General features: G+C 43.8%; 1 protein-coding gene across 3 annotated transcripts in view; it reads right to left on the bottom strand.

Annotated features, from left to right (window-relative positions):
- Nucleotides 1-24,617, bottom strand: part of MGAT3 (beta-1,4-mannosyl-glycoprotein 4-beta-N-acetylglucosaminyltransferase) — an 88,584-nt gene that overhangs the window by 17,204 nt on the left and 46,763 nt on the right. Inside the window, exon 1 of one of the 3 annotated variants that reach the window (XM_040406939.1) lies at nt 7,422-7,557. The exons of the other annotated variants lie outside the window; for them this stretch is intronic. Within the exon in view, the coding sequence (XP_040262873.1) occupies nt 7,422-7,435 (14 nt within the window). The 5' untranslated portion in view covers nt 7,436-7,557. Of the gene's footprint in view, nt 1-7,421; nt 7,558-24,617 lie in introns of those variants that run through there. 3 annotated transcript variants of the gene reach the window in all.

Here is a 24,617-nt window from a genome sequence, read left to right as displayed (position 1 = left end):
GGTCACTGATTTGTTTTTGTTTTGTTTTTGAATGTCAGAAATGTATATTTGTGAATGTTGAGATGTTATATTGGTTTCACTGGTAAAAATAAATAATTGAAATGGGTATATATTTGTTTTTTGTTAAGTTGCCTAATAATTATGCACAGTAATAGTCACCTGCACACACAGATATCCCCCTAAAATAGCTAAAACTAAAAACAAACTAAAATCTACTTCCAAAAATATTCAGCTTTGATATTAATGAGTTTTTTGGGTTCATTGAGAACATGGTTGTTGTTCAATAATAAAATTAATCCTCAAAAATACAACTTGCCTAATAATTCTGCACTCCCTGTGTATATATATATATATATATATATATATATATATATCTATATCTTGAAAGGACAAATAACTTATATATACACAATGTAGATGTCTGACCAAATTTTTCATATGCATCTGAACATACTGCAATATGAACATTCACAGGGTCACCATTTTTATGTTGCCCTATCTGAGTAAAAGACTGGATAACTTACTTAAATGGACCCAGTCGTTTTGGTAAACTGGTACTGAACAGTTCACTAAATGGAGAGTGCGTCCCCGAGTCCTCACAGTCCTAAGCTCACAGCATTCCCTGCCACTGATTGACAGCTTTCTTCCTGAAGTATCCAAAATAATTAAGGGACCTTTCACACAGTGATCGAGCCAATTATTGGGAAGTAATGAGTGTTCTGAATCACTGCCCCCAATAATCAGGACGCCAATCTAACAAATGCACAAACACTTATTCTCTAGTCATTGCATTTTTTATGCCGTACTAAAAATGATTATTTGTTAGTAGAACATCACCCTGTGTAACCGGGAGATGTGCTGAAGACAAATGAAAAATAGATGGGGGATGAACGATCATCCGCTCCTCACCATATCTTTGATGATTTCTGCTTATAAACAGCACTTCATGAGCTGCCATCGACATGATGCATCATTGATCAGCGACAATTGGGGGGCTGGACCCCATGATAAAGTATCCCAAGTCCAAAAGATCTATTGAATATGGCGGAAAATTTGTTTTAAAATTGGACAAAGAAGTTACTGGGCAATAATCACGTGTGGGCGAGTGGTATAAGCACTTTGAACCTGGAAATTGCTGTGCATTTATTATTTTGCGAACTAGAAACAAATTCTAATGAAATAACTGAAAAATGCAGACTATTAAAATTCTACTTGGGCTTTCATAAAAAAAAAAAAAAAACAAACACACAAAGGATGGGAGAAATCATGTATTGGGCTGAAAACTAAATGATGCCTGTGCTGAGATAATAGCGAGCAGGAAGTAACATCACCAAAGAGCCTGAGAAAGTGGCCCCTCTGATTCCACTGTGTCCCACATGCAGATAATTTAATATACACAATTAAAATGAGCTTAACTTTTCCCTTTAAGAAAAATCTATAACTTCCTCATTCACAGGATACAGCAAAAAGACTTTCTGCCCTCGATATACTTTTCATTGCTAATGCAGCATAGGCCTGGACTACACTAAACCCTTTGGGGCTCATCGGAACAATGGAGGCTGCATACGAAATGCGTGCAGACATACAGTGGTTCGTTCACTTGAATGTCCTTTTTCGAATTCTGGGACATCTGCCATTAACAATCACATGTCATAGTTAATAAAAATAAATAAATGCTATTTACTTCCTCTAAAATGAATAGAAAATAAGGTGTAAATATACGCCCTTGAGCATTGTTGGTTCTCTGCTGTGTTTTCCCTTAGCCAAATGTAGATGGCCATGTAGATACTGTAACTATGTAAGGGTTAGGCTTTTAAGGATTAACACCAACAATGGATTTCACACAAAACACACCTGTTCAGAAGAAAAATACTTCCTCAAGAATGCATGTTAAGCATGACTGGGCGGTCAAGGTGCTTCTTCGCTGATTTAAGTGCGCTTGTGAAGCATATCCACACCAAAGTCCACAATGTCTATGTGTGGATATTGCTGCGGATTTGCCGCAGATCTCACTCTTCCATTGAGAAGGGTGAAATCCGCAGCTAAAACAGTGAACATAATAGACATGCCATTTATTTTTAATAATGGATATGCCATTTATCTAAATCTGCGCGTCAGGTCTATTTCTGCACGGAAAAGAAAATTCAGCAAAGTGTACATGAGAGGTGTGTAATATTATACACTTTGCTGGTGCTGTAACACGCAGCGGTTTTTGTGCACGGGAATCCGCACAGAAATACTCGCATATATTCCACAATGTGAACAGGTGGCCTGAGGTTAAAGAGGACCTTTCACCTGTATAAACTATGTAAACTGAGTATGCTGCCATATAGAGCGGCGCCCGGGGATCTCAGTGCACTTACTATTATCCCCGGGCGCCGCTCCGTTCTCCCGTTATAGGCTCCGGTACCTTTGCTCCTTAAGTTATAGTAGGCGGGTCTTCCCTTGTCCTGTGGGCGTCTCCTTCTCCTAGGCTGCAGCGCTGGCCAATCGCAGCGCACAGTTGACAGCCTAGGAGGTTTTTTTCTCCCAGGCTGTGAGCTCTGCGCTGCGATTGGCCAGCGCTGCAGCCTAGGAGAAGGAGACGCCCACAGGACAAGGGAAGACCCGCCTACTATAACTTAAGGAGCAAAGGTACCGGAGCCGAGAACGGGAGAACGGAGCGGCGCCCGGGGATAATAGTAAGTGCACTGAGATCCCCGGGCGCCGCTCTATATGGCAGCATACTCAGTTCACATAGTTTATACAGGTGAAAGGTCCTCTTTAAGGACAGGTGTAAAATCCGCTGCGTTTACCGTAGCAGCAAAGTTTAGGAAATTTTACCAAATCTCATCTGTGTGTTGCGTAAAAGAACAGATGTGCAGAAACCTGAGCAGATTTTAATTCCACAGCATGTCATTTGTTGCTGTGTATTTTCAATGCAGATGTCATCCTATGCAATGCATTGGGTTAATTATGTGACAAGTAGACAGAAAAAAAAAAAAAAAAGTGACCAAATCCGCTTAGGAAAAGCTGCCAATATCGTAACAACTCGAAGATCTCAGGATAGGACATATTTTTTACTGCCAGATTCTTATGGAAATCATACGAAATTGGTGGCATACAGAAGTACAGTAAAGTCCCATCCACCTATATACGCATAATATGGCTATTTATCACAACCCTCATACATAATTGGGAGGAGGGAGTAGGCCACTGCCAGACACCTCTGGAGCCAGCCTGTATCCCTCGATAAAGGAGTGAGACTATATCATAACACCAGATCAGCCGATCCTACTGAAATCAGAGGGAAAGGAAACCATGTTGGCTTTCTTTAACAAAAAAAAACAAAAAACCTGTCCATGGGTTGTGTCCTGTATTGCAGCTCTGCCCCAATGGAGTCAATGGGGGAGAGCTGCAATACCACATACAACCTGTGGTGGTGCTGTTTTTCGAAGAACGCAGCCATGTTTTTCTAATCCTGGACAACCCGTTTAATGTGTATGGCCACTGTAAGGAGAAGCTCATAACTATCACAGAACTCGATGCAGAACTAACCACAATAGGTAAAGTCCGTTTACTAGGTCTATCTTCCACAGAGTTATCTCAAGAGTTCAGGGATCAACTCTGATAGGAGGCCTGTTGCAGGAGAGAAATAACAGTATAGAATAGGCTGCCATTTGTCATCACATTCTATATTTGCGGTTTAGTGGAGGTCAGCAAGTACAGTCTATAATAATTAACCATTTTACTCCACTGGGCAGATGCTCTGACATACAGCGCGCCGACTGGAACGAACGCATCCATCCATGAATGTACTACGGCAGGAACACCAGTGTACAAGTCCTAAGTGCTAACGTGCTGCACACTGTGAGAATGAGCCAGTCTTCACAGAAGACCATTTACATTGGCAGAAAACTCCATTCCTGTGAGATATCTTGCATTCTTTCTCGGAAAAAAAGCCAAATATTTCCATCATTTTTCTGCTGGGTGTGTTGATTCATCCTGTTCCATTCAGACTTTGGATCCATCTTGTAAACAGAACCAGAGTCCAGATTGTTATTCTGTATCAGGCCAATTTTACATTAGTATATTCGGTGTGAGAAAAAGGCTTCAGTGTGTCAGAGGTATTTCCCGTCCTGAATGCTGCTCCTATGACATGGGTCCACAGCGTTATAATGATTTATAATGCTGTGTGTACCTGCCTGACCTCAACTCTAATGATCTGTACTCCCATAATGCCATCGGGTACAAATCATTAGGGTTAAGTTCAGGCAGGAAGGCACATAATTGTAAGGCCTTTAATCAGACCTGCAGATCAGCATTTTGATTGTTGGGAAGGAAACGTTCCTTTCTGACAACTGCCTTCTTGTCAGTGGAGGAGGCCGCTGCTATTACATGCAGTGATCTCCTCCACAGTATGGGGAGGAGTGATCACTAATGCTATTGCTTGTCCCCATACAGAATCATTATTTGCCAGCAGCAGACCATGATTAGATGGCACAATCTGCCGCAGGCAAACAATGTTTTTTTTAGTCTGCTTAAAAATTGTGATTGTGAGTGTCCGATGACCGAGCGTTTGCTCATTCATTGGGTAATCGGCGGCACTTTTACAAAGGCAGATCACGCAATGATGAGGGGCAATCACCCTGAAACAGCTGTCTGCAGATGTAAGGCCTATAAGTCTCCTCATGCCGATTAAGGCCAAGAAGAGATAGTACCCCCCAAATCCTGACTTTGCCCCTCATCAGTGCAGAGCAGAGAGTACTGGGTGAGAGGCCAATCACCCCGAAACAGCTGTCTGCAGATGAGGTGCTGGCTTATTTAAAGGGGCTATCCAATATCATAAACTGCCCCCGCATGTGCCAGGCCCCTCACAGGGAATATACTTACCACGCTCCCCTTCTGGTCCGGTCCTGCTTCTCCCCGTACACAGATGAAAACATCCCCGCCTGCCATTGGCTGCTCCCGACACCAGATGTTTTCATCCGTATACAGGGAGAAGCAGCGGCGGTGCGGGGAACAGGAGCGGCGCGGGGAGCAGGGCAAGTATATTCCCTGTGAGGGGCCCGGCACATGGGGGGGCCGTTTATGATATTGGATAACCCCTTCAATATCAGAGTCATGTCTCAAGGCCTATATAAAGGGTTGGACATTGACTTCTAGGATAGCTGCCTTACATCTGGTGGCTTTAGAGGCAGAGCTTATTAAGAGCTCATTTGCATCCCTTTCTTCCCAGAATTCCAGAGGAGCGATGTATGGCCTATACGTCTCCTCTACACTGATTAAGGCGCTCTCCCCAAGGTACCCAGCCAAAAATATGTGTAGATGAAATTTTATTAAATGTTATCCGATTAGCTGCTACTGTAGACATTGGATTTTTCCACCTGCAGTTCCACAGTGGACAATCTGCAGTGCATCCCCTCACAAGTAGAGGTTTTCCCACCTCAAAAACTGATGGCGTATTGTTCATAATAAAGGAGACGCAACACTGATTTACAGGTTTTCCCTGCACTGCAGTCCTTTCATTTTCAGGGCTGGAGGGGTCAGCCCCCCCCCTCCACTTATGTGCTCCAATACGGAGCATAGAGCTGATGGCATCCCAGCTTCACCATTGTATTCAACTGTATCTGCATCCCGAGTATGTGGTTACAGTCCAAAATGGTGCTGCTGCTAGAGGAGCCTGCCAGCCAGAGGACTCCCCGATTCCTGGAGCACCACACAACTGAGTGGTGGGCATAGCTGCCACTGGAGATAAGGAACGGGCATGTTTGATTTCAACTGCTTGATCCTTTTGTTCATCGGGGAGATAAGCTGCGGCCAGACGTGTTTTGCAGCAGCTTTCATCCCTCGCCCCCTGACTACATATGCACTCTCATCCTTTTTTCCACGATTAATCAGCCCTCAATTCACCTGCCACATCATTCAGCTTATTTTAATGAAGTATCCGTGCACACTATGTAGCGATACTAAACCCATAGATATAGACTGCCGCCGATCTGCAGATGTGAGGCAATGGCTTTTCAGTCACACCCCTACAGAATGAACATTCACTCTTGGCTCTTGGCTGAATTAGAGCGGTTTCAGATGTCCATAGCGGGAAACATACTCCGAGTGGGAGCATGATTTTCCTGGACTGGATACTTCTCCTGTGACAGGAGCGCATGGCATTATGATGATTTATAATGCTGTGTGTCTCTGCCCGACCTCCACTGTAATAATTTGCATTCACATAATGCAGTCAGTACAAATCATTTCAGTGGAGGTAGGGCAGGCACACACAGCATTAGGCTACATACACACGAACGTGGTTGGTTTCCGTGTCCGTTCCGTTTGCGGATAGGATGCGGACCCATTCATTTCAATGGGTCTGCAAAAAACGCGGACAGCACACAGTATGCTGTCCACATCAGTATGTCCGTTCCGTTGCCCCACAAAAAAAATAATAATTGTGCATGTCCTATTTTTTTCTAGTTTGCAGACAAGGATAGGCATTATTACAATGGATCCACAAAACAAATGGATGCCATACGGAACGTCAGTTTTTTTGCAGACCGCAAAACACATACAGTCGTGTGCATGTAGTCTTATAAATCATCATAATGCCGTGTCCTCCTGTCACAGGAGCAGAGTTCACTATGGGAAATCATGCTCCCACACGGAGCAAGTTTAAAGGGGTTGTCCTGTCATTTATATTGACAACCTATCGCTGTTTTTAGGCGTAAAAATGCTGCTTTGAAAAAAAATAAAATAAATTGTAGCATTTACTACTGAAAATGTGCCAGTTTTGGAGGCAGTAGAGCCTCCTTCGCCTATTCTCCGACCTATTTATGTAGGTGCGCCTTATGTTGCGCCCGAGTTAGTCGCAAAAACTGTCTAAGGCCTAGTTCACACGAACGTATGGCTTTTATAGTTTTTTGCGGTCCGTTTTCCACGGATCCGTTGTTCTGTTTTGTTTCCGTTTTTCTGTATGCCATATACAGTAATTACATAGAAAAAATTGGGCTGGGCATAACATTTTCAATAGATGGTCCAGCAAAAACGGAACGGATACGGAAGACATACTGATGCATTTCCGTATGTGTTCAGTTTTTTTTGCGGACCCATTGACTTGAATGGAGCCACGGAACGTGATTTGCGGGCAATAATAGGACATGTTCTATCTTTCAACGGAACGGAAAAACGGAAATACGGAAACGGATTGCTTACGGAACACATTCCTTTTTTAATGCGGAACCATTGAAATTAATGGTTCCGTATACAGAACACAAAAAAACGGCCCGTACACTCGCAAAAAAAAAAAAACGATTGTGTGAACTAGGCCTAATTTCTACTCCATTCCAGGTCTGGAGTAGTTTTCTACGTCTGTTTTGCGTGGCGAGTTAATTTTCCACCAACTACATCACAGAAAATATGAGCGCCATGTAAAAAGCAGTGCATACCTGAAACGCAACATATTTACAGCACATTCAAAGTACTCGCCCAACTTGGGAATACATAGGAAACACTGCTTCTCCTCCTGAAGGACAAACGCTCCATTCTCTTTAGCATGGCATGTTCAGTTTGATTCGTCCTGGCTTTAGGAGATGTCTTCTTATGTCCAGGTCTATGGAGATAACAGGGTTGTGTGCTTGTGCACTGACGGTGTGCGACAGAGGGGTGGTGGCTTTACTTAGCGTTTATAGCCACAAATGAGTTCAAAAGGCAATCAGATAGCTGTGAGTTTAAAATTCCACCCACCCTCGGCTTGTCACTCAAAATCAGTATCAGTAAGGAAGCTCCATGTGTGCCTATGGGTTCACACATCTGTAGTCAAGACGTTTTCAGATGAATAAGGCAAGCAGCCAAATACAAGAACCGGCCCAATCACTGCTGCCGGATGGATCTTGGTATACACTTCTGACCCTTCTATAAGGTAAAGGAGGACAGCGGAGCAGATCAGACACACCGCGACCCTTCTTCTGGTACTGTCACATATTTGTTTCAGTCTGTTATTTAAAAACCGCCCTTTTAATCAATTCCTAAAATTAGCACAGGAAGCTGTGGTGATGCATTAACCTCTTCATGACCACCAGTTTGTTGAGAGCAGAAAGGCTTTCCTTGTTATGGTAGGTTCACACTAAGGCCTCATGCACATGGCTGCTCCGTCTGCGGCAGCCGGACGAATAATGCCCGTGCTTTGGGAACTGCAAATTGCGCTCCCCAATGTGAGTTGAATGGGTCCGTGACTAGTCCACACTGCTAAAAATAGAACAAGTAGTGCCTCAGTGGGGTTCCGTGCCTCCGTTCCGGACCTTCCGGATTGCAGCCGGGGCCCGTATATTGAGGACCTGCTGTTTGTGGTGTGGGCCGCAATACGGGCATGGTCGGGCAACAGCAGTGTGCATGAGGCCTAAGGGGCACATTTACTAAAGTGTTTACGCCTGTTTTTAGTTTAAAAAAAAATGCTGTTTTAGAAAAAGTCATCTTTTTAAATCGCATTTACTACTGAAATTGTGCCTGTTGGCTTTTGCGCCTCGTTGGACTATTTTGATTTTTTAGACTAATTCAGAAGTTTTCAAACTTTTTTTCTGACCTATATATGTAGGTGCACCTATTTTTGCACCTGAATTTGTCACAAACACAGTCTAACTTCTACTCCACCCCAGGGCTGGCATACTGTTTTCTGTGGTTAAGTGTGAGTTTTTGTGCCTCAAAGGCCCCTTTCACACGGGAGATGCGGAAAAGGTCTGGATGCGTTGCGGGTGTCTTGCAGAAAATCATTGAAATGCATTAATGCCGGATCCGGCCCCGAGTGTTCCGGCAAAACGGATTGAGCATTGCGGTCTGCGCATGCTCAGATTGCAAAGAATGTGAAACTGGATCCTGATCCGTCTGACAAATGCCATCCGTTTGCATACATTTTGATGGATCTGGCAGGCAGTTCCAGCGTAGAAAATGGTCTTAAACTACGGCAGCAAGGGAGCTGGCATAGTTTAACGCATGTCGAACGGCCGGCAGCGCCAAGCGCCAAAGTTACATAACTTAGGAGCATCTGCCACCAGCATAGGGGGATAAGAACTGCGTCTAAATCGCCGGTCTTAATAAATGACCCCCTATGTGAACCTACCCTTACCCGGAGTTTAAGGGGCACATTTATCAGGCTAGTATAATTTTATGCCCATTTATGTGCCTGTTTTTCTGTTCTTATAAAGTTTCCTTTTCTCCAATAAGGCTAGGTCTACACGACTCCATTTGTCGCACGACAATTATTATAATGATAGTCAATGGTGTCGCACTGCAACATGCGACGGTCGCAAAAAATCCATTCGAAATGGATTTTTCTGCGACTATCGCGTCATGTCGCAGTGCGACACCATTGACTACCATTATAAAATTTGTCGCGCGACATTGGTGCAACAAATGTTGCAGTGTAGTTGTGCCCCATCTGTCTGCCCAACATAGAAACTACGATCGAGAAAACATAAGGGCCCATGCAAATTGTGGTCCGCAATGCACAGGCACTGGCGATGTGACCGCCGCTTGCGGAGCAATTCACTTAAATAGGCCCGCAATCCGCGAGATTCTGCCTAGTTTAAAGTTTGCATGCCATTTTCTAAATGCAGATATTTGTAGCTTGAATGGATAAAAAATAATAATACGGTAAATCTTTACATTTTACTTCTCCTTTCTGTAAGCTCCACTTATATTTTACACAAAAAAAAAAAAATGCACAAAAAAAAATTGTGAACTGGGTTATAAAGCTGAAATGGATCCAAAAAGAAATTGCACTGCAGTCTTTTTTCTTTGCAACGTATGGATGAGATTTTATTTTTTTTTTAAATCTGCAAAATCGGTGGTGACAAATCCACAGAGTTTAACCCCCCATGTAGATGTACACTTCTAGTATGACAACACAGTGCAGCCATGGCGTGGTTGGTTAATGTACACGCTGCAACCGGATCATAAAAACAGAGAAATGAATTGTTTATTTAGCATTCATCATTAATGGTAGGGAGGTAACCAGCAAAACCGCCCGGCCATAATCAATAAGTGCCAGGTAAACAATTCACAGCAGCCATATTGTGTGGCCGTACCCTAATGGTCAGGTTTCTGCTTGCAGTTTTGGAAGCAAAAACCAGGAGCGAATAAAATAAATAAGAGAAGTTTTATCTGTCTTTTATATTTTCTCAAGATTCACTCCTGATTTTGGCTTCCAAAACCACATGCAGAAACCTGACCGTGTGGTCATACGCTTAGGCCACCTGTACACTATGCAGAAAACGTGCAGGCGCCTTAAAGTACTTTTCTCACTTGTATCACTGCATATGTGAATCCAGTCTAAGGGAATAATTACACGGGACGTTTTTTGCCTGCATGCCTTGTGCAAGCAAATCACATGTTTAAAAAAATCTATAATTGCATCACAAAACTGACAAAAAACGTATCCGCAAAAAATACTGATGATGTCTGTGTGTGTTCCGTATTTTGCGGAACGGTACAGCTGGCCCCTAATAGAACAGTCCTATACTTGTCCGTAATGCGGACAATAACCAGACATGTTCTATTTTTTTGCGGAACAGACATGCGAACATACGGAAACGCAATGCGCACTGAGTAACTTCCCTTTTGTGGGGAAGGGGGGGGGCCCCGTAAACAGAACAGACACGGAAAGAAAATACGTTCATGTACATGAGGCCTAAGGCCACTTTCACACAGTCAGTATTTGAACAGTATTTTTGTGGAACCTACAGTGAATGAGTATAAGCTTAGGGCTAGATGACGATCTTGGATGCGTTTTCCGTGACTGTAACCCCAGAATCTCAAAAAATCCAGCAACACTCAATCTCTGCAAACAGCCGGGACATTAATATGAGAAAACCAGACAGACAATCATTGTAATAACGGTATGAAAAAAATAAATAAAAAAATAAAATAAAATAAAAAGGGAGGCCATGGCATTTTTTTCTGGTCAAAAAATGGCAGAACATTTAGTTTACTTGGGGGAAGGGGAACTGCTGCCAGACACCTCCAGTGTAGCAGCGGTAAACGGATCCTGCTGTTCACCACTGGACCCCATAGACTGTAATGGGATCCGACGGAATGAGTGCCGGGGATCGGCCAGAGATAAACTGTTGCAAGCCTGCCGGATATGTAAACGGCAGATGTGAATGTAGCCTTACCGCTGGAAGGGACACAGGCAAACAAAAAGCCCTTTTAGACCCTCGGATTGTAAAATGTTGTGTTCTGCTTTTCCTGAAAATATATCCATAAAATCACCCCAAAGGATTGGAACAGGTCTTCAATTCTGTGAACACGTGAAAGGTTTTTTGGGTTTGCGTGTATTCTGGAAAGCTCATAAAGACACGTCCAGAGATTAACAATCCCTAATAACTAATCTCATAAATGTTCTGTTTATGTCATATTACCAGAAAAATTTACTAAGATTTGTATATTGTGCTTGACATCAGGCTAAGGCTACTTCAGGGATCTCAAGTCTCCCGGACGTTCAGGGAGTCTCCCGCTATTGGATAGCGGCTCCCTGACACCCGCATGTGAAACAATATATCCCGGAAAGGTTTACTGATAGCAGAGCAGAGAGATAAGAGAAGTGACAGGACACAGAGTTTACATTACAGGTTGAATTAACCCTTTAGGGTCAAATTGGCTTCTCAAGGAGATATATATGTAAGGCTACTTTCACACTAGCGTTTGGATGTCCGCTTGTGAGCTCCGTTTGAAGGCTCTCACAAGCGGCCCCAAACGGATCCGTCCAGTCCTAATGCATTCTGAGTGGAGGCGGATCCGCTCAGAATGCATCAGTCTGGCAGCGTTTGTCCTCCGCTCAGCAGACGGACACCTGAATGCTGCTTGCAGCGTTCGGGTGTCCGCCTGGCCGTGCGGAGGCAAACGGATCCGTCCAGACTTACAATGTAAGTCAATGGGGACGGATCCGTTTGAAGTTGACACAATATGGCTCAATTTTCAAACGGATCCGTCCCCCATTGACTTTCAATGTAAAGTCAAAACGGATCCGTTTGCATTATCATGAACAAAAAAAAAAAAAATATATATATATATATATTTTTTTTTTTTTGTTCATGGTAATGCAAACAGATCCGTTCTGAATGGATCTAAGCGTTTGCATTGTAGGAGCGGATCCGTCTGTGCAGATACCAGACGGACCCGCTCTGAACGCAAGTGTGAAAGTAGCCTTAAAGGCATCCCTCCTTCTGTCTCATTCAGTAGCTATAGAACTATTGAGAGAGATGTATTTTTTTAAATACATTTACCCCTCCATTTTAATTATATTATTTACCCCAGTGTTAAATTCACCCCCGTGGATGCTTGTTTTTTTCCTACAGTGGGGTAGATAATTACACACAGGGTTTTAAAGAATAAACTTCCTGACTCAGACCAAGAGCCGACTCAGCAAGTGAATCGAAGCATCCGCGCATGCGCATTGCGCAACCTAAGCTTCGGTTCACTTGCTTCTTGTCAGCTCAGCGAATGAACCGAAGATTCGATTCATGAATCGGTTCATTTGAATGAACTGATTCAAATGAACCGATTCATGTGAAAGATCCGAACTTCCCATCTCTAGTTTACTCGCAGTAAACCTTTCCGGCAACCTGTAGCAGTGTCCCCTTCTCGGCGCGTGCGCACAGTGCAAGAAGAAGCCGATGCCAGCAGTCCGCAACGGCGCATCAGGCTGAGCCTGTGCGCACGCGCGGGATCTCAAAGCGGGAGGAGGGGGAGGGAGGGAGAGGCGGCACTGAGGAGTAGAAGGCGGCGCTGAGAACGAACGGCGATGTGTGCGGCCGGGCACCATGCATCCACAGAGCTCCCCTGCTTGGGCACCTTAATGCAATGATTCACAGGTTAGTAAAACCTGTTTTTCCGCAGAATAAAGCCACAAATAGCTTTTATAAGGCCCCTTTAGAAATCAGAATGCTACCCTGGACATGAGCAGATGTTTAGCTCACAGGGCTTATAGGTGGGGACAGAATCCCTTTAGTCATATACATAAATAGGATAATTTGGGGCAGGGTAATGAGCCCCGTCCTCCACACCATAGCGCAAAGTGTGCAGATACTGCATATGTCTGGAAAATGTAATAAAAAGTTTGTGAAAGAAAAAAAAAGAAAACCTCCCGGAAATGAGTTTTTGCAGGTTGGGATGTCTGCTACTTTCACATCTGCATTTTAAATTCCGCTATTGAGATCAGTCACAGGCCTCATGCACACGGCCGTTGTTTGGGTCCGCATCTGAGCCGCCGTTTTGGCGGCTCGGATGCGGACCCATTCCCTTCAATGGGGCCGCAAAAGATGCGGAAAGCACTCCGTGTGCTCTCAGCATCCGTTGCTCCATTCCGTGGCCCCGCTAAAAAAATATAACATGTCCTATTCTTGTCCGCGTTTTGCAGACAAGAATAGGCATTTATATTGAAGGCTGTCCGCTCCGTTCCGCAAATTGCGGAACGCGCACCATCCGTGTTTGTGGATCCGCGATTTGCGGACTGCAAAACAGACCACAGTCGTGTGCATGAGGCCATAGGATCTCAATAGCGGAAGAAAACGCTTCAGTTTTGTCCCCATTCTTTGTCAATGGGGACAAAACTGAACTGAATGAAACAGAATGCACCAAAATGTATTCCGTTCCGTTTGGTTGCGTCCCCATCGCGGACAGCAAAAACGCTGTTTTCTGTCCGCGATGTGGTGCGGAGCAAGACGGATTCCTCTGGACACAGAATGCAAGTCAATGGGGACGGATATGTTTTCTCTGCCACAATTAGGGTTGTTGTGATACCAAAATTTTGATTCGATTTCGATACCATAAAAAAGTATTGCGATACTCGATACCACGCGAAAAAAAAAAAAAAAAAAACACCAAAAAAGCAGCGTGCATTCCGCATTTTATGGAACGTCCGGCCCATAATCGAACAGTCCGATCCGATTTTTTGGGGGGGAAAAGGTGACAAAAAAATGGTGAATCGCGCGGTTTTTATCTGTTACGGCGTTCACTGCATAGGAAATATTTTTTTATATTTTAATAGTTCACACTTTTTTGGGTGTGGCGATATGTAATATGTTTATTTATTTTTTATATATTTTAAATGTAAAATTGGGAAAGGGTGTGATTTAAACTTAAAATTTTTAGTTTTTATTTAGAATTGAATAACCATTTCCCCCCTTAGGGGCTAGAACCTGGGATCTTTTCTTCCCTTGTCCTATTTACCCTGATAGAGCTCAATCAGGGTGAATAGGACTTTACACTCTCCCTGCTGTCCTGTGAATAGTACACACAGCAGCAGGGAGCTTACCATGGACGGCTTCAGTAGCGTCCTGGCTGCCATGGTAACCGATCGGAACCCCAGGCTTACACTGCTGGGGCTACGATCAGAAGCTGCCACTGCACCACCAATGAGGAGGAGGAGACCCTGTGGACACAGCCACCAGGGAGAATCAGATAGCCGGCACCCGACCTCTATGAAAAGGGCGCTGTGATCCACACCTGAGGAGTTGAATGCCGCAAATTGCAACGCCCCGTCATAGAGGTCGGGTGCCGGCTATGTGATTCTGCCGCCGGCACCCGCCGCCTATATATTTATTAATGGGCGAGTCATCATTGGTGGAGCAGTGGTCACAGCCTCCCCTTCTCCGCCTCTCTCTTCTTATTGGCAGCAGCGGCACGGGGGGAGGGAAGGACTGCTTCCATCTCCCCTGTGCTGCTGAGGAGAACATGGCACGCGCTGACAGCAGCGTGCGCCATGTTCTCTGATACTAGGCTACGCAGTAGCGCAGCCTAGTATCAGTAAATGTCAAATCCCGGTATCGAATCGATACCGGTACAAAAGTATTGATTGGGTATCGATAATTCGATACCCGCTACAGCCCTAGACACAATAGAAAATGGATCCGTCCCCCATTGACTTTGAATGGTGTTTATGACGGATCCGTCATGGCTATAGAAGACATAATACAACCGGATCCGTTCATGACGGATGCATGCAGTTGTATTATTGTAATGGAAGCATTTTTGCAAATCCATGACGGATCCGGAAAAAAATAATGCGAAAGTAGCCTAAGTAAGGGTGTGTTCACACCACTGCTTCGTTTTCCGTTCATCTGATTCATCAGAAGAACAGAAAACAAACACAAAGAAAAAAAAAAAGAAAAGAAAAAAGGGTCCTGTATTTTAAGCATCCGTTATGCACATTTTGCATCAGTTTTTCCCACACATAGTATTTTTTTCCCCGTCTAAACTAACGGGATCTCAGACGAAAACGGCTAAAAGTACAGGATCAGTTTGTTTTTGTTTTCCGTCCATTGGACAATCAGAAGGACGCAAAACAAAATGGTGATGTGAACCTGGCCTAAAGCAGATAGTTGTAGTGACACCTCTTAATAGATTTGGGGCAAATAAGCTTGACATACAGTATTTTAAAATGTTGCCATCTTCCTACCAATCGATCTCCTTCCTCTCACTGAAATAAACTTGCATAGCTTTACTTCTTTCTGCCACCCACCCGCAGAGTGTGCAGAAGCCCCCCTCTTAATTTATTCATAAATTTGTAGGGGGAATAACATAGGAATATTATGTCCCGGGTTCTAAAAGAAGATACCCCAGAATAGTTAGGCCCAGGAATACTACAGACCTGTCAGGAGAGGTGACAGATCCTTTTCATCATCCTGCAGAAGGCAGTCCACTGTTATTGCCAGAAATGTAGAAAAAAAGCCTATTGCATAATTGAAGCTACCCATCAAACCTCTTAATACCTCTCAATGTGATTAATGAATCCCCCACTGTCATTACACAATATGGGCTGTCAACCGTCCTACATATCCTACCTAGAAAATGTCATTCATTCAGCATCTAAACTGCTGTATTTCTTTTTTTTATATTTTCATGTTTAACCCTTTTGTTACTCCTATGTTCAGGGTTATGATTTGCTGTGATCATGTCCACAGAAAGCAATATAATAAGTGGAAATAAAAAAAAAATAATAAAAAAAACTTAGCTTTAGTCTACCTATTAGGGTGTAGAAGGCCCTGGTCCCCACAAAACCACAAGGCCATTAACAGTCAATGTGAAAGCTGCCTAGAGAGCCATCTTATCTTATCTAATCACCCTTAGGGCTCCTGCTGTGGACCGCAATAGAATGGGTCCGCGATCCTTCCGTTCCGCAAAAAGATAGAACTTGCTCTATCTTTTTGCGGTGCGGAAGCACAGAACGGAATCCCAGAAAGCACATCGTAGTGCTTCCGTTCCTCCGGATTTGCGGACCCATTGAAGTGAATGGGTCTGCATCCATGATGCGGAATGGCCACGGAACATTGCCCGTGTATTTCGGATCCGCAAATGCGGTCCACAATACGGCAACGGGCATCACACCTTTGTGTGAATGAGCCCTTAGGCTTTTTGCACACGAACGTGTGCGATCCGTGGCCGTATTGTGGACCGCATTTGCGGATCCGCAATACACGGGCACCGTTCCGTGTGCATTCCGCATCATGGATGCGGACCAGGTGCGGACACAGGCAGCAAAGGGCCCCTGTGCAAAGGATGTACCTGGGCCCCCCCAAACCACACATACAAATAAACATATATGTGCAAATAAAAAACATCTTGTGAATATGTTTACAATATGTATATATATTCTTTTCATACTAGGCCACGCCTCTAACTCTGCCCAAAGCATAGCTATACACACACAGTCCCCTTAATGCCCCCACATAGTAATTATTCCCCCTTTGTGCCAGTACATAGCAGTTATGTCCAGATATGTGCCTCCTCATAGTAGTAATGGTCAGATATGTGCCCCCTTTACAGGAAGTTAAAAAAATATATACTCACCTAGTTCCTCATGATCACAGTTCAGCCGCTGGCGCTCTACAGCAGTAGCAGGATGTAGTGTCACACATTGCTCTGCTGGTCTGTGTAGGAGGAGGAGCACAGCAGATTCCCGGCTGCACCGCTCCTCCTCCTACACAGACCAGCAGTGTGATGTGTGACACTACATCCTGCTACTGCTGTGGAGCCAGGGCCATATTTAGATTTGATGCTGCCCTAAGCACTTTAGTGACAGCTTTCTCCCCCCAATGAAGTCCATAGCTGATGGTAAAATGCTGCCTAGGCCTTCAGCTATCCCTCAGGACTCCTCCATACACTTGGACAAGTAAAGGACTGACCTGTTACATGTGCGCTAGGCATCTGTGTTGGTCCCATGTTCTTATGTGCCCGCATGAGAAAAGTGATGTTGTATTATATACAAACGGGGGCGTTACCATTACACCTAAAGGCTCCGCTCTCTCTGTAACTGCCGCGCCCTCTGCACTTTAAAATGGCCAGATGGGATGACATTTTCACTGCCAGGCCCTGTCAAAGTAGACCGGGAGCGGCAGTTTCAGAGACAGCAGAGTCTCTAGGTGTAATGGTAACGCCCCCGTTGCTCCTAGAGGATCATTTGCATATATTCAAATATTCATTTTTTTCCTCAATAATGCAGGCATATATGAACATGGGCCCAACACAGACCGGCACTGATGGGTGACTTTAGCGCTGTCCTAGCCATTTTACAGGCTAAGGCAGCACTAAAGCATGTCCATTAGTGCCAGTGACATCACCAGGCTCACTGCCAGGTGGAAGCCTCCCCCAAATAGTATCCCCAGTGGTAATAAGGCTCCCTACAGTGCCCTCAGTACTAATAAGGCCTCCCTATAGGGCACCTCTATAGAGCCCTCAGTAGTAGTAATGACCTCCACCACTGCCCACAGTATTTATAATGTTCCCTGCAGTGCCCCCTGTAATTAAATTATACTACCTCCTGCCGTACCCCCCGGAGTTATAATCATCTCTGTAGTGCCCCCATAAATTATAATGCCGTCCTCTCCCTCCAGTCTTCTATACCATGCAGTCCCATGTAAATAACCAGTCCTCTCCCTCCAGTCCCATGTAAATAATTTCTCTTCCTTACAGTTCTCTATAACATACAGTCCCATGTAAATAACTTAAATCCCCTCCTTCACCCCCCTCCAACACATAGTCCCATTTAAATAACATCACTCCTTACCCTTCAGTCTTCTAAAATATCCAGTCCCATGTAAATAACACAAGTCATCTCCGTCCAATCTTCTATAACATACAGTCCCATGTAAAAAACATATCTTTCTTATAGTCTTCTATGACATACAGTCCTATGTAACTGACACCCCTCCCTTCAGCCCCTCCAACATACAGTCCCAGTTAAATAACATATTTCCCTCCCACTAAGCAGGGAGGAGGTATAATAAGGAGAACCACCTATCCCAGCATTTCTCTGGCACTTACATTCATTCCATGGCACCACAGGTCTCCACTGCTGAGTGCTGCCTCTTTCTGCACTGGTCACATGATGGTGACCTCATCACAGGTCCTACTACCTCCACTTCCACTGCTGAAAAGATCACATGACTATGATGTCAAAGGTCCTTCAGCTATGGAGTGTAGACACAAACATGCAGCAGATTCGCTAAGTGCTAATCAGCCCCCCCCCCCATCTCCCCATAAACTCCACCCCCTCCCGACCTTCACACCAAGGTGCCCAGGTTACCCTGTTGGCGGAGGTAGAGAATGAAAACTATGATACCATAAAAAAATAAACGCCTCTGCTGGCACTGGGATGGGCCCCCTCCCTTGCTGGGCCCCTGTGCAGCTGAACCAGCTGCACAGGCGGTATTGTCCACCCCTGATGCGGACCCATTTACTTCAATTGGTCCGCAAATCCGGAGATGCGAAACGGAACCCTACGGAAGCACTACAGAGTGCTTCCGTGGGGTTTCGTCCCATACTTCCGTTCCGCAAAAAGATAGAACATGTCCTATCTTTTTGCGGAATGGCCGGATCGTGGACCCATTAAAGTGAATGGGTCCTTGATCCGCTGCGGCTGCTCCACGGTGGGTGTTCGTGCATTGCGGCCTGGAATTTGCGGGCCGCAGCACGGGCACGGGGCTCACACATACATGTACAAGAAGCCTTACTCATGTAATCAATCTTATAAGATCTTTCTTTTCTTATTTACTCAATCTTATATGATCTATTAGATAGAGAGATAGAGATTATATATATATATATATATATATATATATATATATATATATATATATATATATATATCTCTCTCTATCTATCATCCTTACTCATGTAATCAATCTTATATGATCTATCTAATATCTATCCTTCCTTATGTAATGCATCTTATATAATCTCTCTCTTTTCTTATGTGATCTGTCTGTATAACTTTATTAATTTCCATCTCTGCTCTTTCTGAGCTCAGCAGCCAAGTGACATTGTATCTGTCTAGAGCGATCAGTTGTCTACTATGAATCACAGATACAATGTCACTTGGCTGCTGAGCTCAGAAAGAGCAGAGATGGAAATTAATAAAGTTATACTGAATCTTTTCCAATACACTATACATCAGTCTGCTCAGCTCCTCCTGCTCTATAAGCTGCTCCCTTAAAAAATGAATATTGCTGATTCCGGATACAGTTTCTGCAGAAAATATAAGTAATGTGTATTTATCTGTAATCTGTATATGTGCGGTGTGTAATCTGTATATACGCGCGTGTCGCATTTCCATCATCTGCCTGTCGGATCTGTTTAAGGCCTCTTGCACACAAACTTATTTTCTTTGCTTTTTTTGCGGACGTATGCGGAACTATTCATTTCAATGGGTCCGCAAAAAAAACCTGAAGTTACTCCGTGTGCATTCCGCATGTCCGTATTTCCGTTCCGCAAAAAAATATAACATGTCCTATCATTGTCTGCATAACGGACAAGGATAGGACTGTTCTGTTAGGGGCCAGCTGTTCCATTAAGCAAAATACGGCATGCATACAGATGTCATCTGTATTTTTGGCAGATTCGTTTTTTGCAGGGAGGAAAAAATATGCATATAAATCCTGATGAAATACTGACGCAATACTGATGACAATACTGATGGTATATCCACAGAATCTGTCCATAAGGGATCATGCACACGACTGTATGTAATTGCATTCAATTTACATAGACTTCAATGTAAAAAATTAATAAATCACTGCCCATACTTTTAACAGACACAAAAGCAAAGGCTACCATGCTTTAGTGTCTGAAAGAAAAACAGACTGTGGCGGATTTTTTTTTTCCACCCTAAAGTCTATGTAAAATGGACACAAATGGCTGCCTTTCTGCTGGCATAGGCTAGCATATGTTTTTAGCGTCTCTGTTAAATGGAGCAAGAAACGTGATCTGAACATAGCCTTTGTAGTACTACTATTTAGTTTTTTTACTGTACAATTTTGTATGGAACGGCATACAATTCTAAACTGCAATAGAAAAAATAAAAATAAAAAATAAAATAAAGAAAAGAATGCATACAAGTCTGACACTTTTGACCTATTCACATAGGCATCTAATTTCTGTTCGTATTTAAAATCGGTAGCATGAATTTAGTTTTTTCTTTTGGCCACCTGCATTTTATGCATTTTTTTCAGCCATTCTTTGCAAACAGTGGGGCCATGTACTATGTGCGGCATGTCACTTTTTGCCATTAAAAAGTTACAAAACCCATTTTGAGACTTTTGAAGCACCTGTGTGACAATATTTAGTTGCCTAGGCGTTTTTGCCCCGTCCTCACTACTGGCGGGATCTGGGCCAGGACTTCAGCCCTGACAAATTTACCATCTTTTACACCTGGAAGAGAGGAGTGAAGTCAGGGGCTGGAGTAGTTTTCACTCCAGGCGCAAGGTCTGCCAGAGGTGCGTCTATGAGGAGGTGCACTCCTCGTCATAAATTAGCCGAATCCTCCAGCAGCGCAGGGGCATAAAAAAACGGTCTTTGTAGGTGACCCCCAGTATGTTTGCTCACTAGATAGTATTTACTAATGGCAGTTTTCCCTACAGAAAGGCCACTTTCTCACACTGATTTTTGTGGCTTTTTTTTTGTAAATTTGCACTTTAGTGGCAGTTTTTGCAGTTTTCTTTCATAAAACTGGCCCTCTGTGTTTTTCCCAGGTATTTTCATCTCTCTTTCACTAAAGAAAAAATGGCTAGGAAAAAAAACGCAGTTCACACAGCCATTTAGAAAGACCACAGCTAAAAAAAAAATAAACCACAAAAACTGCAGTAAAAAACACGAGCTTATTCTGGCATTTTTTTATTTTTTTTTTACTCGAGTCAAATTCATATGTGTAAGGACTCATGCACACGACCGTTGCCTGGCCATGGTCGTATTGCGGCCCGCAAACAGCGGGTCTGCAATACACGGGCACCAGCCGTCTGCACCCCGCATCACGGATGCGGACCAATTCACTTGAACGGGTCCGCAATCCGGGAGATGCGGTGCGGAATGGAGGCACGGATCGGAAAGCCCAAGAAAGCACTACGGAGTGCTTCCGTGGGTTTTCGGTCTGGGCCTCCGCACCGCAAAAAAGTAGTGCATGCAATACGTTTTTGCAGTGCGGACTGTCGGATGTGGATCGCGGACCCTATTTAAGTGAGTAGGTCCGCAATCCACATGTGGTGGCCCCGCGGTCGGTGACCGTGCATTGCGGATGTTCGTGTGCATGAGGCCAAAAGGGCCAGAAAGGAGATGTCAAAATGTGTTTACTAAAATTAGGAGCTCCTGCATGCTGACTTTTTTTAAATTAAGCCACAGAGACAAAAACGCCACCTAATTAAGGAAAATGCCAATAGCAGGAAAAAAAAAAAAATACGCAGACCAAAAAAATAAAATAGACAAAGAAAGAAAAAAAATGCACCAAACGTGCAAATGTTCAGAAAAAAAAATGCCACCAAAAACCTGTGTGTGAACCCTTATGAAATATCACAGCAGCATAGAAATAAAGCAGCGCTTTAGGCTTCATGCACACAAACGTATTTCGTTTTAGTGTCCGCTCCGTTTTTTTTGCGGATAGGATGTGGACCCATTCATTTCAATGGGTCCACAAAAAATGCAGACAGCACACCTTGTGTTGTGCGCATCCGTATGTCCGTTCCATAGCCCCGCAAAAAATATAGAGCATGTCCTATTCTTAGCATAGGCACTGTTACAAGGGATCCGCAAAAAAAAAAAAAAAAAAAAAAAAAGCAACACGGATGTCACACAGAGGTCAACTGTATTTTTTTTGTGGACAGCAAAATACAATCGGTCGTGTGCATGTCGCCTTAGGAAGCATCAAGAACTCAGCTCTGACACTGATGATGACAAACTTGCATTGTTTGCAGGGTGCACCCTCAGAATCAGAACCATTTTTTGTGATGATGCGTTTTCTCCTTTGATCACAGATGGTGTATTATTAGCATCTGAGCTCTGCCTAGTAAATGTCACAGGAGACGCCATGTTTTCTAGACGCTAGATTTGTAGCGGCAGGAATCCCGCAGCCTGTGATTTTTCGCCTTCTTTACTCCAGAGAGCAGATGTGTTCGCAGCCACGTTCAGCTTGTCTGTAAATGAGTAGCCATGCGTTTATCAGGCAGTGTACAATCAGTGCACATTCCATCCGGCTCAGCTGATGGTATACTGTACATGGCACTAATTTACACGGACATTACACGTAGCAGCGCTGAAGACATGAGACGCTGCTGTGTTTTAGCTTCGGATTAAAGTTACAAGCTTTTATTGTAAATGTCATAAATTAGCATAGCTGGAGAACAAGCCTCCTCAGTCTGCCTGGATGTCACCGCCGCAGAGCGGACCCATCGGTCAGACTATTGTTAGAAGTCAACACAGATGGCATTTCAGCCACAAAGGACGCCAGTTCGAGTGCAAGGAAGCACAATGCCATCATTTACTAGCAGTTGTGCAAGGCTACTCTCCGCCATCAACCCAGCTTATTTTTTTTATATACAAGAATGAATGAAACAGCCGTGCACTTAAGGGACACCATCAGCACCACCGGGCTCCTTTATTACAGTGGACTATGGTTAATCTGCTAGGACTAGGCTAGGGCTACATGGTGACACTGGTCATCGACAGCGGGCTTTTCTGTGCTTTGTTCTGCTATCCCATTCATTTTGCTACTCTGTGATTCCGGCTGCGGCCTTATAGCCCTAGCCTCAAAAAAAAAAATCTGAGGATCAGGTGAAGTGTCCTCCAGGAGGCTGACATTGACTGACCGGTCACTTCCTATTGACCTATATAAGCCAGGTAGGGAGAAGCTGGCGGGCACCCACACAGTGGACAGGATCTTCTATCTTTATTCAGCAGGACCTGCACGTGGTGAGCGCGATTAAGTCATAACGGTCCTTTAGCAGGTCCTGAAAGAAGAAGAAAGAAGACATGCTGGCTGTGCAAACAAGTGGATGGAGTTATTTTTATTTATTTTTAACCCCTTAATCGACATTTTAGTAAGAATTCTGTATTAAGAAAGCTATTATTTTCCCTTATAAGGGAAAATAATAAAATCTACAGAACACCTAACCCAAACTTCAGTGAAGAAGTCCGGGTTTGGGTCTGGGTACCACATTCAGTTTTTTCTCACGCGCGTGCAAAACGCATTGCACCCGCGCGATAAAAACTGAACAACGCAATCGCAGTCAAAGCTGACTGAAATTGTGTGCGCACTCGCGCGGGTTTCCCACAATGCACACGCAACGCATCCGGAGCAAATCCGAGACTCCCGTGTGAAAGAGGCCTTCAGGGCAATTTCATAAGAGCGTATTCAGTGCGAGAAATACTTTCCATGAGACAGTCGTATTCCCTGGACTGACCACTGCTCCTGTGATATGATCTCACAGCATTATAATAGTTTATAATGCTGTGTGTTCCTGTCAGACTGACATTATAGGAGTACAATTCAGTACAGGATCACACAGCATTACGAATTATTATAAAGTTTGTGTCAAGGCCTAAACATTCAAGTCAACATATTTAGACTGGCCACATAATTATCAAGGAAGATCTTATTGTACCCCTCCCCAGGTAAAATGGTGGATTTAAAGAGAAACTGTCAGTATGGCAGACCTATTTAAAAACATAAAATATCATTTAATTTAGGACTCCGGTTTTCGAGGCATTGTGTAATAACTGGCTGAGAGAGATTACATGATACACTGGGGTCTCGTCAGTCATTGAAGGCGCCATCTTCCATCATAGATGCTTAACAGTACATATATCTGTACGAACAAGTGATATGTCGGATCTGGTCAAGGAGCATTCACAGAAATGATAACGCTTTGCATAATTTAACTGTCCTCTGAATAATACATTTACTACACACCTTTGTGTGCGGCGTAATTTCCTAGTATAAATATAGATGGGCCTACACCCAGTTCCTGTCTAATGGCAAGCTTGTAGTATTACAGATATTACTAAGAACCACAAATATAGGACCAGGAGTAAATACAGTTTATAGGGTCCACAGCTATAGTAATAAGCTACATTACTAAAGTTACCTATCAGAAGGTGAATCTATCAACATTTTATGGCAGTTTTCTGGTGTATAAAGAAGGTAATTTATTAAGACCGGCATTTTAGACGCCGATCTTAATAACCGCTGCGCTGTCGGTGGATCCGCTGAAGATATGCACAGGCGTCGGCCTCTACATAACCTAGGCGCATCTACCGCCGGTCTAAATCTACACCAGCTTCCTTGTGGTCATAGATTTAGGACATTTTCTACGCATGTAGAAAATGAT

The sequence above is a fragment of the Bufo bufo genome, chromosome 9 (genome assembly GCF_905171765.1).
Source record: "Bufo bufo chromosome 9, aBufBuf1.1, whole genome shotgun sequence".
NCBI lineage: Eukaryota > Metazoa > Chordata > Amphibia > Anura > Bufonidae > Bufo > Bufo bufo.
The sequence above is the reverse complement of the archived record's forward strand: the minus strand, read 5'-3'. Positions and strand labels throughout refer to the sequence as shown.